The 14,837-nt window shown below is 37.0% G+C and overlaps 1 protein-coding gene across 1 annotated transcript in view; it reads left to right on the top strand.

The window, feature by feature from the left end:
- Positions 1 to 5,583: 5,583 nt before the first annotated feature.
- trpc4b (transient receptor potential cation channel, subfamily C, member 4b) overlaps positions 5,584 to 14,837 on the top strand; it is a 58,905-nt gene continuing 49,651 nt past the window's right edge. The window contains exon 1 of the mRNA XM_083547862.1: positions 5,584 to 6,262. Within this exon, the coding sequence (XP_083403988.1) occupies positions 5,843 to 6,262 (420 nt within the window). The 5' untranslated portion in view covers positions 5,584 to 5,842. The remainder of the gene's footprint in view (positions 6,263 to 14,837) is intronic.

Below are 14,837 nucleotides of genomic sequence, written 5' to 3'. Positions count from 1 at the left end.
TTATCCATAAGCTTTACATTGTTTTTAAGATTAAATGCTATAAAACAGGTATTTTTCTTTTATTATATCAACTAAATAAACCAAATGCCAAAGAATAAAACAAAAAGTAATATTTTTTTAGTGCAAATCTCATTTCAAAACTCCTTCAGTTTCTAACACTCTTACACTACCTCGTCATGACTAATCCACCAGCAAACATGCTCTACCTAAGACAACTCGTCAGATTTTCATTGTAGTTCCATGGCTCACAGCTGAGACACACAGAAAAGGTCCACTGCAAAAGAGAAATGCTACAAAAAATCAACATGCGTAATTACGACACTGCATAGATTTTTATTTATTTTAAATAAAGATTTTTTGGATAAGAATGATTACCTTCCACTATCTGCAGTAGGCTGCGTTTTGCAGATATTGTGCATGAGAAGAAAGATTTGTTACCAAATCTAATCAAAAGCAATTAAACACGTCTCACATTTTATTTGATTAATACAATTTCCCACTGGATATTCAAACACAGTTCCACTCCCATTTGATCCTGATGGGAGTTGGATCGATATTTGATTTTCATTTAAATGTTCTAATTTACAAAAAAAATTCTCCCACTGACTTCCTAAGCGAGGGGAACCCAGCCGAGCTGATTAATGAGCTAACTGTAATTATGCTTTGAGACAATGTCCATGGTTAAAGGAGCTATACAAATAAAAATGAACAAAAAAAGAACTGCAGGACCGAGTTCTGACAGATTTCTAGCAAGAACACACACACAGACATGGTCTACACACTTGCAAAGCTAACATGAAGGGCTGCAAATGCTATAGTAACGAAGCAATTAGAAAAATAAATGTAATGGACACACAAGCCACTTACTACTACGTGTAGTAACACCACGCTAGCATCCATTTTTTATATCTGTAAAATTAAAAATTAAAAAACACCGCTTGTATATTGTGTCATAAATGACCATGACAGCTGAAGCGAGAAGAGAGAATCAAAGAGAGGCCAAAAATCATCATCTGCCAGCAAGGAACAACACAGGAAGCTGGTCATTGGTGATTTACATGTTAAATGCTATAACGTGAGCTGCACACCTTGTACTGTTTATTTAAATAACACTGATGTATATAGAGTAATGCTTCTATCAGGTGTCACCAAGAACAGGATAAATTTTCTTCAGAGACTCGTTCCTTTCGAGAATTTTACCTCACAACTACTTCGATGTCTCTGTTTTCTTCATTAGGGGTTTCTGAAAAGCTGCTTTCTGACAACATTGTTAACCTGCTATACAAAAAAAAGACTTGGAATGAATTAAAGCTAACAGCAGCAGCGAAGCGGGAAAGCACAATCGCCTCGCACTTTCACGTATTTGATTTCCTACACGCCGTCATGCAGTTCAGCTGAAGCAAACAACGAGCACACGCTTCTTTTAAAGCACAAGCTGTTTTTTTACCAGGAGTCAGAACAGGAGCAGGAACATACTGTGTACAAACGGAGTAGACTTTCTTTTCCTCCACATTTGTGTTTAAAATTCTCCAGATTGCACACAGACAGTTAAATAAAACATGGTGCTTTGATCTCAGGAGAAATTTGCATCACAAACGCCAGACACCAAAAAAAGAAACAGATTTGAAAGTGAACTAGTTGATTTAAATAATCTAGAAAAAGAGTGTGAAATGGAGTTGTTTGATTTTCAATGCCTTTTTGTATAAACACTACTGTACTACAACCAAAGCAGGACCTTTGCTTCCTGCTCATCAATTATAATGGCAAATAGTTACTGGTCGTTCATAAACCATTTGTTTATTCTGAACGGGTTTTTAATGTGATTCAGAAGAACTAGTAGTCTCAAAGAGCGATTTGTTTTCTATTTTCTACTGGATGCGTATGAGCAAATCATCGCAAAATCTACATGATTTATGGACAGGAAACAGAATTATGTAGTTCATCGCTCGACTCTTCTTTATCACGTGACTCCCATAGACACTACACAATGCAATAAATCAGTTTTTTTTTTTTTCAGAATCTGTACATTATAATTACAGAAACTATAGTCTATAGTCAGTGTTTGTAGACATTCTGCTTATTGAAAATTTTACATTTTATTTTATTTGTGATCAAAGGAATGAAATTACTAATTGCTTAAAAAAAAGATTTGTTCATTTTCATGAACCAAGTCACTAAAATGATTCGATTTTCCAACCATTAATGGCAGTGGAACTCGTTTACACCCAGTGTCTGCTGGAGTCCTTAAGTTCATACTATACTGTAGCTGAGAATGCTTGCAAAGCTCCCATTAATAATGTACGATTGTTTGCTTTGTCTGTACTTATATAAATATCTGTAATTTCTATTTTTTTTATATCCAGTTACCAGCGTGACACTAAAACAGTTTTTACCTACAGTAAGTACATGTCAAAGCCCAAACTTCTTTACTTTAACTTGAGTAAAAAAGTATAGTCAGAACTTTAACTTTTACCAAAATCTTTAAAAACATGAGTATCTGTACTTCTACTTAAGTGAAGGATGTGTGTACTTTTGCCATCTTTGAACATAATTGAATGCAAACAGTGCTATCAGAGCGAAGATTTGTTTGATTTCGAAACTGTTCCATGCTTTGTTGACATCTAATAACCAGATACATTCACGAGGCACTGAAAAGCTCTGCTACTTCCTCTTGAACTTTATTTTCCTTTGTAATGTTTCCACAAAATGATTTCTATATGTGCATGGAAACATTGCAAAGAAAAATAAAGCAGACATTTTTGAGTCTAAGAGCAGAAGTTATATAAGATGAGGAACAGGAGTGAAGATGATAGCAGACTTCCTCACACCCACACATGGAGCTGGAAGCTTAATGGTTTGGGGTTGTTTTGGAGCAGGGAAGGTTGCAGACTTATTCTGTTTAAAAGGAAAACTGAACCAACATAACTCCTATTCCATACTGCAGCACAATTCACCTTCCTTCAGAATACAAGGAAAAATCAAGCTATTTATCATGCCCAGGCACTGTGTGATATATATATATATATATTTATTATTTTTTTTATATATAGATATTCTTAAAGCAGTAAGTGATTAAAACAATTGTACTTTCATGATTCAGTGGCATTTGCAACGTATGAGTGGTGCAAGTTTTTCCTTTGTCAAATCTTTGAATGTCTGCAGGTATTGTTAAGGTAAATATAACAACAGAACAGAATTTCAGTTCTAATTTCAAAGACAAACCAAAGAAAATTGCCCAAAGTTCTGAAAATGTGGAAAATAATAGATACAAAAAAAAAACCCACATCCACTAAAACACATATATAATAGAAATCCAACAGCTCGACACTATTACTCCTCATCCTAAGCACATGCACAATGAGCCAGCAACTGGGATAAGGACAGCTGTGACAGGTGCTGCTCCTAAACCTGATGGATGTCCTGTATCTATTTTCTGCTCTTGTGTTGTACCTAAAAATCAATAAAGACCAACTAATCCATTAACAACAAAGATATTTAGAGTAAAGAGGCCAATTCTCACCCATAGGCTTTGTAGAAATCATGCAACGGCCTTATAACATACTTTTAAATTAAATGTTTTTTACAACCAGGATATACATTTCATATTATATTATTGTAGCCGATCAATTATGCATTCTCATGTGAGAAAAGGCAATCAACTTGTTTTATGGATGTTCTTTCACAACACAATCAATTATAGTAATGGATATATTATAACAGCAATGAATAGAAAAATAGTATATGCGCTTTAATAAAACAATGTTATAATTGTTGGTACTTTACAATGACAGGATGAATAAAAGCACACATTGTAATATGGTGCTTATAACACTATATACTGATAAAGTAAACAAGTGTAGTAAATTTCTCTGTTTAGCCTCCAATGATGAATTTGGAGTGGAATCTGAGGTGACTCTTGTACTCCTAATTTGAACTGGTGTCAGTTCTGTAATGCTTTTTTGCTCACCAAGGTTGTAAAGAGTGATGATGTAATTTAGAGTAAATGATAAATAATATATAAATAGATATAGAAAGAATTGCATATTATCTAGAATTAATATTATTTATTAGATATAAGATTGGACTTAGTTGCCAGATGTCTAAAAATCAATCATGTTTAAAAGACATGAGAAAGTTTTGAGTCACATGGGCTGCTACTACTACTGTTGTGCTTGCAGCATAGACAACATATTGTACTTGGATAAAACATAATGTGTTTTTAGCAGCCGAATTAGTGTGGGGCAGCGCCGACTTTAATTAGCCCTTAACGTTGAAATAGGTCTGCTGTAAGAAAGCCAGGCTCTTCCAGTAATGAACTTTCCAATTTGATTATGGCACAACTTGATTTCCTGGAAAAAGATCAGCCTGGATGGCAACTTACTGACAATGAAATTCTAGTAAGATGTCATGGTTTCAGGACAGATGCATTTTATGAGCGTTCTGTAAATATACTCAATCATATTTTGTCTATTTTTTTTTAAAGCCATAGAACGTTTTTATAGAACCTTCTTCCAGAACTTTGCACACAAATTACATCCAAGTTGTCAGGATTTATTAGCCGCTTGTTTTTGAGTTGATTGGATTAAACCTCAACTCAATTTAGTTTGAGGAGAACGCAAGGATAAATAGAATCATTTTGAAAATTGCAGTTTTTGATTCCTACGACTCTAACTATATAAAAATATAAATAAATTATTATTATAACCTCTTTGCTCTACTGATCTCGCATTATGGTTGTCTAAGGTCATGTTTTTGTACTTTCGGTGTTGCTTTAACTTTGTTCGCTGGGCGCTAAAGTCTTTTTTGGTACTAAAATGCTATATAAATTAAACTATAAATTATATACATTTTACTGTAACTGCGGAATCCATTAGATTTTAGAGCATGACATATTTGTCATATTAAAGCAGAAATTTGTGATCAATCAGATACATAAGCATGACTGAGATCAGGCACTTATGTGAGGAGGTCATGGCAGGACATATGATTTCTTACACACCAGCATCAGCTAACCATGTTCATGTGTTACACACTGTCAAACAGCTCCAGTAAAGCAACATTGTAATTCTATACACCAGCTAATATACTTGTGGTGAAATATATATATATATATATATATATATATTATTAAGAAATATATATAATATAATATAATATCAATAAAATAGAATAATATAAAATATATGTGTATATTTTATATTATTATATTTTATTTATATTATATTATAAAATAATATAAAATGTAATAATATAAAATATGTGTGTATATTTGTTAATTCTTTTAGGTGTATACCATTTTGGGAGGATGGCAAATACATGATAAATGAATCAGTGCCATAAGATCTGTGTTTCATGGAGGAAGTTCATTACCCAAAGTAGTAGAATCCTGTTTATTTAAGCAAAGCCCCTGAGATAAGATGAGATGAGATGGGACCACTTGAAATGTGTGCAATGCAACTCAAGAAGCATGTACTTTGGTGACCTAATTTAATTCATAAATACTGTATGAGAGCAATATTCATGTTTGGATGAACTGTGTGTGTGTGTGTGTGTGTGTGTGTGTGTGTGTGTGTGTGTGTGTGTGTGTGTGTGTGTGTGTGTGTGTGTGTGTGTGTGTGTGTTAATGGCATCATCCTGTCCATGAAAGACACAAGACGCGTCAACAAGTCTCCACTCCAAACTGTATTAACAGAATGGGTGTGTTATTTCCGTGCCTCTTGCGCTGCTGCGTTTTAAACAGAGCATCCGCACTCTTCCTCCTCCTCCTCTCCTCTTCCTCCTCATCCTCTTCCTCCTCCTGTCCGTTTCTCAGATGCTCATGATACCGGGCTGACCGGGTGCAATGGCGCAGCTCTACTACGGCGAAGGCGGCGGCGGGAGAGGAGGCGGCGGCGTCGGCAGCGGGCGCGGCGTGTTCGCCTCGCGCCGCGACCGCATCCGTTTGCGCGTGGTGCGCGCCGAGCCGGAGCTCTCGGCGCTGGAGAAGGCGTACCTGAGCGCCGTGGAGAAGGGCGACTATGGCAGCGTGAGGCGCGCGCTGCGCGAAGCCGAGATCTACTTCAAGATCAACGTGAACTGCGTGGACCCGCTCGGGCGCACCGCGCTGCTCATCGCCATCGAGAACGAGAACATGGAGATGGTCGAACTCCTGTTGGCGCACGAGGTGCACGTCGGGGACGCGCTGCTCCACGCCATCCGCAAGGAGGTAGTAGGGGCCGTGGAGTTGCTGCTCAACCACAAAAAGCCCAGCGGAGAGAAACAGGTGAGGAGCTTCATTCCATCTCACCTGAGTGATCGTTCTTTTACTTTTAAAGCACAATGATATCCAAGCCATCCAAAACTTATTATACCACACTTTTTCTTCACTCTGGCATCTTTTTTTTATCTATCTGTAAACTTTATCACATGTACTATAGTCAACTTTTCAAGTTAAAACTATGAACTAAAGTTACAAAACTTGTAGCATTACAATTGTACAATATCTACTGTTTCAAGAGACACACATACTGTATGTGTTTGTGTATCCTTAATTTTAAAAGGGGAACCACATATTGGTGTGCGGTTTTGCTAGAAACAGATGGTCAGTTGTCCACATACTTTTGCTAGAAACAGACACTTATCCCTTTTGCTCACATGCTCGGCAAAAAAAGTTTTTGAAAGCACATTTTCTTTTCACTTTGAAGTCATTCCAGGAAAATAGTTGAATCTATGGGGTATGATGATGTCTTTGTTTTTCAAAAGTTTTTATGAAGCATTAAAAACACAAACAAACACACACTTCTATCTATCTATCTATCTATCTATCTATCTATCTATCTATCTATCTATCTATCTATCTATCTATCTATCTATCTATCTATCTATCTATCTATCTATCTATCTATCTATCTATCTATCTATCTATCTATCTATCTATCTATCTATGGTGTTTTATTAGTAATTAATACCAAATGTGGTAATGTTTTCTTTTGAATACTCAATGCCAATGTGCTGGTGGTTTGTGTTGACGCTGCTTTGTGACACTGGGATGGAAATTTCACAAATTTTTTTATTTAAATATCACAATGCTGATTAACAAAACAATTCAAAACTAAATTAAATCAAACTGTTTATATTCCAACATTTACTGTAACCTCATGGATCAGGTCATGGTCATCAAGAGGCTGCTTGGTAGGGGTGTCAGGGATTAATATTAGTCTGATTAAAACACACGCTAGATAACGTTAACTAGAATATATTTTCTCGACAATGGTGGGATTTGAACTCCAAATCTTCCCAATAGAAGTCTGAAATATTAACAAGTGAGCTTTCACTATTCATGTACAGTAACAGTTTTCTGCACTTTCAAGTTCAACTTTCACACAGAATTGTTACCTAGACAATGTGTTGTTCATGACACAAAAAAATGTCATCCTCTTTATGAAGCCTTAAAATATAAAGACAAATTGAATATAAGTAAAAGTAAAATACAATAACACTAAACAGACAAAACCAGATTCAAAGCAAGAAGCGATGAGTATTTTTAATGGTTTGGTCCAGAGCACGAATCAGACAAAGCAACCCCACAAAATATGGAACCAGGATTGCATAACAATTAAATGTTCCAAGGAAGGTGAATAGCCTGATTCAGCAATATAAATATAATAATATAAAAATAGATGATTGTGCCTAAAATCTCTGTATTTAAAAAAGGTTACTCCCTAACTAAAGACTAATCTTGCAAGTTCTCCAGTTGTAAATTTATTGTTACTGTGGTAAAGTAACATGTGCAGATGGACAGTTATTTGTAAAAGTTATAAAAATGTTGTAGGGCTTCTAATGGCTGTGTTTTAGGGCTGGAAAAAAAAGCTGTGATGAACTCTTTTGACATAATAACACAACAGCTTTGCGATCTTTCATTTCAGTAAGTACAAACCACTAATGGCAACACCATCACCATCACCACCACCACCACCACCACAAAATCCAGCACTATCTGTTATCAGCTACACATCTAAAGTACCAAATGTGTCCATTTCCTCACCGAGAAACTCTCAGCTCACTCTCAATGTCTTAGATTAAAAGATTAAATGGCAGTGAGAGGCTTCACTGATGTACCACAGCTCAGGAAGCATTGTTTTTTCAGGCTTAATTCCTTCCATTATCATTCACGGTTATTTAGTCCAATTTAGTGCGACTTCTCTGGAGGTTAGACGAAAGCAGAGTGGGTGATTCTGAGAAATGGACAGGAAGGAAGGGAAGGGAGGACCACTAAACCACTGGTCATTTAGAAAGACTGCAGATGTGATGTGTGGTTCTCCAGCCATGTGTGTCAATCGAATCCCATTCCACTGCTATTCTTGTGACCTTTTGATATGCAAATAGACTAAATTAACATGTCAATAAATCACAAGCAGGCAAATCAGTAGATGGGAGCAGGGTTTTTTAAAAATATATTTTACTTTTAATTTCCATTAGTGGACAGATACAGATGATCATAAATCATAAATATACTACTTCCTCAGTAAAACATATAATTCATAAAAATATACATTATTACAAAATAATCAATTGACCCAGTTTGTTACTAAATTCAATTCAATGAGCTTTGCAAATTTACAGAAATAAATTCCTATTCTTACTTCAAATCTCCTCTCAGTGATGATTAACATACTCTGGGTTATTGGTTGAGGGTTCAAGCCCCAGTATCACCAAGCTGCCACCATTGGGCCCCTGAGGGCCCCTCCAGGGTTGCTGTATCATGGCTGGCCGTGTGCCCTAACCCCATCTTGTTGTATCTGTTTAAACCAGACTGTTATGTTTATTTCATATTTATATTTAATTCTATATTTTACAACGATATGCTAAATTCAATTTTAATATGTAGCAGTTTATTCTTTTTTTTTTAGGAGGCATTTCCTATTACCTAAAAGGCCTTATTTTCATTTATAACTTTTGGCAGACAGCCTTATAAATCACCTTATTAATACAACTAAACAATTAAGGGCCTTGCTCAAGGGCCCAGTAGATTTGAACACCCAACCTTTGAATCAGTAGTCTTATGTCATAATCACTGCTTAAATTTTACCATTAATATAATTTTTTGCCATGCCGGTCTGGATGGAGTCATCATTATATTATGCTTTTGCCTGATAGCTTGTCCTCATCTCTCTGGGAGTTTCACAGCTTCTGCTCCAGGATGGATATTGCAAAGAGACGTGCTAATCACCCCATCCTCTAATCACCACTTGCCTCTCAAATTCACAGTCATGCTCTCTTGGGGGTTCTGACATGCACAAGCATTCATAACATTTTCTCCCCCACACATTTCCCAACCTATTCTGTTCATCAGACTCCTCTATTGTGTTTTCTTTTTTTTTTCTTACAGTATATTTATAGGATCTCTTTTGCTTCATCTATATGTCTCTCAAAAAAGTTTTTTTTTCAGCAGTGACAAAGTGCAACTTTGTTATTTCATTGTTAACATTGTTATATAGTTGTTATTTCATAGCATAACATTGTTATTTCTATGATCATATATGTATATATTATTAGATTTTTTGTTTGTTCATAGACAGGCAAAAATCCTTTCCATAATATGTGTTTTTGTATATAAAGCATGTGAAACGCAGAATTCTATGTCTATATATTTGAAAGCTTTGCCATATTGCCTATTGAGATGCTTTCTCAGACTTTGTAGATAAAAATACTGTCATGCTAGAGATTGAAAGAAATTACTCCAGCTGTTACAGGGTGCTTATAGGGTGCTTATATTCGCTCTGCTCTTTTTTTAATTTAACCTTTTCAATTATTATTTATTTAGTGTCAAGACCCACTTACTAGCTAGTTCTCTGCAAGAACATAACTTTAATACATTTGGCTATCCAATTGACATGACCTACATCTGAGAAAGGATATACATGAGCAGCTGATAGTTAAAGGTCTTGGTCAAGGATCCAGCAGGGGGCTGGATAGGAAGGGCTGTCAATGTAGAAGGAACAGTGCTTTCCCCTAAGACTCTGAGTCTTTTAGACTTCATTTTAGGTCATGCTGTATGGTAGATGAAAACACCTGCATTAGATTTCGAATTGTTTGTGTTATATACAGTCATGGTTCCTGCCCATCTTGGAAAAGAATGGAATTTGATTTGAGTGATTTCCAGGTCTGGATTAGATAATGGAAAAAACAACACTGTGTATTGAAAAATGTGTTTCCATACTATTGCCCTATTCGGTTTTCTAAAACATAGGGTTGTATAATGAGGTGGTAGATTACTGTTTAAAGCATTTGGCATTCAATTGGATGGTCACAAGTTCAAATCCCATCACCACCAAGATACCACTGCTGGGCTCCTGTGCAAGGCCCTTAACCCTTAGCTATTTTATGAGTTGCTTAGTAGATCCTGGTTCCATAATCTCAAATTACTGTATAAGCCTATAGAAAAGACATTACTCATAATCACACACTCCAGTGCTCATGTTAGTTTTCACTCTCCAGTGTTCTGTATTATTTAAAGACTATAATCACACTCTTGATGTCACCCACATGAGGATGGGTTCCCTTTTTGAGTCTGGTTCCTCTCAAGGTTTCTTCCTCATAACATCTAAAGGAGTTTTTCCTTGCCACAGTTGCCACGGCTGCTCATCAGGGATAAATACACATCGTTTACCTTAATTGTTCAATTCTGTAAAGCTGCTTTGAGACAATGTCTGTTGTGAAAAACGCTATAGAAATCACGTGTTTTCAAATGATCCCGTATTAGTGTGAACATGGCCAAAAGATGTTTTTTGTGGCATTAGGAGCAACCACTCAAGACAAAAGTTCGGCACTACATTGGATCTGCACAGCTCTGTGATTGGTTGTTATGTTGTGAGGTAGCAGTTCAGTACAGCGCCCCCAACTGTGCGACTAAACACATGGAAAACATCAGAGATTCTGACTCTGACATACATCAGAGATTGTAACGTAACACATATTATAGTTGAAATTCAAGACCAGATGTTAAATATGGTCTTAATAATCTTTAGAAAAGTCAGGAAAAGTATAGAATTTTGAAATGAAAAATAGGAACCCTTCACATTACATAAGAGAGTGATGGCAAATGGCTAGTGTTTTATAAATGACTTATTGTCCAGAAACCACAGTAAATATCTCTTGACCACTAGGTTGCATGTCACATCTGAATTTTATGTGTTAAATTAAAGGATCTGGCTCCATTCTTTCAGCATACCTGCAAAGCTTAGCATAACTGTCCTTCACTGATGGAGATTAATATCTTCGAACTTTGTGCACGTCTTGAATCTGCAGAACGTTTTTTGGAAACTTTAAAGTGCAGTTAAGTGAGAGCATTTCAACATAAATTTGTGTCAATCGTTACACCTCTGAAGGTTGTCCAAAAAACCTTGAACCTGAAACATTCAGATCACTGTTGGTGACTATCTGAGGGAATGGTGTCGTTAGATATTATAAGCATATGTATGATATGATTTACTCACTCTTCTGAGAGACTTTCAAAACAGATAGTCGGTAGCTAAAGTCAAGGGTGAAATAAATGCCTAAAAAAGATTTTGAGCTCAGCACTGCAAGCCTGATTTGTAGTTAAGGAGTGTGCATATCTCAACCACTATTTCATCAGCCTGCTTGAGGGTTTCACTCGAGTTGTTTAGAAGAATAGGCAAATATTTACCATCTCAGCTTTCACCCAGTGCTGATCCGTGCGCATGCGAAACGGTATTTTAACAAGCACTCCAGAGGTAACATCAAAACTGTGACCGTATTTTACCTCCTTGTATTTGATATAGAAATCTGATTCATGGGGAGGTCAGCAGTCACCTGTGTGAGGAGATTTATAAGTGTGAAAAGAAATATAGTGACTACATGCAGTCTCGTGAAAGATCAGCAGGTCCTCTTTTGGATGGCGGTGAGACTGATAGCTTTTTGGTGTCTTAAATATAAATAGTAGATTAGAAAGAAAGCTTGTGGTCCCCTAGACGGGACCAGGAAGTTGTTGTGTCTTAGATGGGAGAAGGAATAGACAGAAACACTATTTGGACCAAAGTATTAGGACAAGAGACCTTTCCTGCAATATGTAGATCTTTTTTAAACTGTTACCACAGAACTGGAGGCACACAATCGTATAAGACGTCTTTGGATGTGGTGAAATTTCTGTTTTACATCAGCAATAAAAAAAGAAATGTGCAAATATATAAAAGAAAAGTAGAAACACCATAAAACTATATACATTACAGTTTATAAATACACAAAAAAAAAGACCACCAATAAGTAGTTACACTTTCAAACATATTGCACATTATTGTTTTAAATTAGTTTTATTGTACATTTATTGAATAAAAAAACTTTGTTTTTGTTATTATTGAACAGTTAAACACAATACTAGTGTGTATTATGGTGACTGGTTCACTGGGAGCAGCTCTGATTGTAAAGTCTAATAGCAGCAGGGAGAAAAGACCTTCTGTATCACTCTTTCAGACACTTAGGAGGTAACATCAAATCAAATCAAATCAAATTTTATTCATCACATACACATACATACAGGGTACGACATGTAGTGAAATGTTTTGTACGATGGTCCGGCTTGAGGGAATAGGATGGGGGAAGAAAAGGAGGCAGATAAATAACTATAAGGTATAAGAAAGGCTATTAAAATAAAATAAAATAAAATAAAATAAAATAAAATAAATAAATAAAATAAAATAAAAGAATATAAGGTATAAAGATATATAGATATATAACAGGATAATGTATGAGCAAATATACATATAAACAGTAAACAGTGTGTAGTGAAAGATGTAAACAAAATAGAAATGTAAAAAAATGTAAACAATATGTAAACAATAGGCAATTGTGGTGGGTTGTCCATAAAGTGTCCGTGTGCGGTATGGTGTGGTGTAAAGGTCCGTAAAGTGTCCATGTGCAATATGGTGCAATATGGTCCATGTGGTATGAATAAAATAAAAGTCCAGAGTTTAAAGTGTCGTGGTGCGAACGGTGAGATATGTTTTAAAGTGACGTGGTGCGAAGGTGAATATATGTACAGAGAAGTGTGATGATGATGGTGGAGAGAGTGGGCCAGTTCTAGATCCTGGGTGTTTCCTGGTTTAAACACCAGATGGCCTGCGGGAAGAAGCTCCTCCTCATTCTCTCTGTGTTCGCTTTCAGGGAGCGGAAGCGTTTTCCTGAACGCAACAGAGAAAAGAGTCCATTGTTGGGATGGCTGAGGTCCTTCATAATCTTCCTGGCTCTGGTCCTGCACCGCGTGCTATAGATATCCTGCAGGTTAGGGAGCTCAGTGTGGATGGTACGTTCAGCTGAACGCACCACCCTCTGGAGGGCTCGTCTGTCCTGCATGGTGCTGTTCCCGAACCAGGAAGTGATGCTACCCGTCAGGACGCTCTCAATGGTGCAAGTGTAGAAAGAAACATGTAGTCTGTTACTGAAGGAGCTGCTCAGAGAAGAAACTGTTTCATACAGGGGGTGAGAGTCGTTCTTCAGTTAAGATAATAGTTTAGCTACCATCCTTCTTTCTGCCACCTCCTGTACAGTGTCCAGCGGAATCCCCAGGACTGTGCTGGCCTCCCTGATCAGCTTGTCCAGTCTCTTCTTGTCTGCAGTAGGGATGCTGCTGCACCAGCAGACCACACCATAAAAGATTCCACTCTCACAATGTCCTTTGCCTGAATGTTCACTGGTGGTAATGAATTTTGTTTGTGTCTATGGAAATCCACAACCAGTTCTTTGGTTTTCCACGTGTTTATTTGGAGGCAGCTCCATTGGCACCAGTCCACAAAGTTCTGGATCAGTCCTCTGTACTCCCTGTCATCATCATCATCTATGATCTGGCCGACAATGGCAGAGTCATTAGAGAACTTCTGCAGGTGACAGGTGGCTGAGCTAAACATGAAGTCTGCAGTGTAGATGGTGAAGAGGAACAGGGTCTGAACTGTTCCCTGCGGTGCTCCAGTGTTGCAGACAACCATGTGTAACTTACAGTCACAAGAACCCGAACCTGTTCCAGCATGACAAAGCCCCTGTGCAGAAAGAGAGCTTCATGAAGATATGGTTTATATGGTTTGAAGTGGAAGATCTTGAGTGGCTTGCTATAGAGCTCTGATCTCATCCCTACTGAACACCTTTGGGATGAATTGGAACACTGACTGCACACCAGGCCTCTTCACCCTATATATATATACACTGTATATACCTGACCCTTGTGGCTGATAAACACAAATGTCTACAAGCACACTTCAAAATCTAGTGAAACATCTTTCCAGAAGAGTTATGAGAGCAAATTGGGACTAAATCGTGGAATGCAATGTTAAAAAAGCACATACCGTACTTAATCATGTCTGCAAACTTTTTTAGATAGAGTAGATCGAGTAGAGATAGAGATAGATTGACAGATCAATCAATAGATCAATAAATAGATTGAAAAATTAATAATTAGATTGATCGAGCAGGACCATGTGGTCCTCTGGAAGGAAGAAGGCCATTATGGTCCCCTGAATGACTGGAAGTACCTGTAAAAAGAGAGCAGAACCATGTTCCACTATAAATGAAAGGAATAACATGTAAGTCTTTGGTTTAAGGGTGGGAGATTTTGGAAACAGGACCTTTAGATAGGAGGAGGATACAATCAGTAAAATACTGTTCCCTTGGAGAAGAAGCTTGCAGTTCCCTGGATGGAAGGTAGAACTTGTTGGCCCTTTTATAGAGAAGGAGCCTATAGTCCCCCTGCATTGTGGCTAAAACTTGTAGTTCTCTGGATTTTAGAAGGCCATAAGGGGTCATTAATATAATATGCATGATTCTTCAGGACTATGAATGTGACTAATCGTGTG

Source organism: Silurus aristotelis, assembly GCF_946808225.1.
Source record: "Silurus aristotelis genome assembly, chromosome: 8".
Lineage (NCBI taxonomy): Eukaryota > Metazoa > Chordata > Actinopteri > Siluriformes > Siluridae > Silurus > Silurus aristotelis.
Note: the sequence above shows the minus strand (reverse complement) of the source record. Positions and strands in the feature narration are given on the sequence as shown.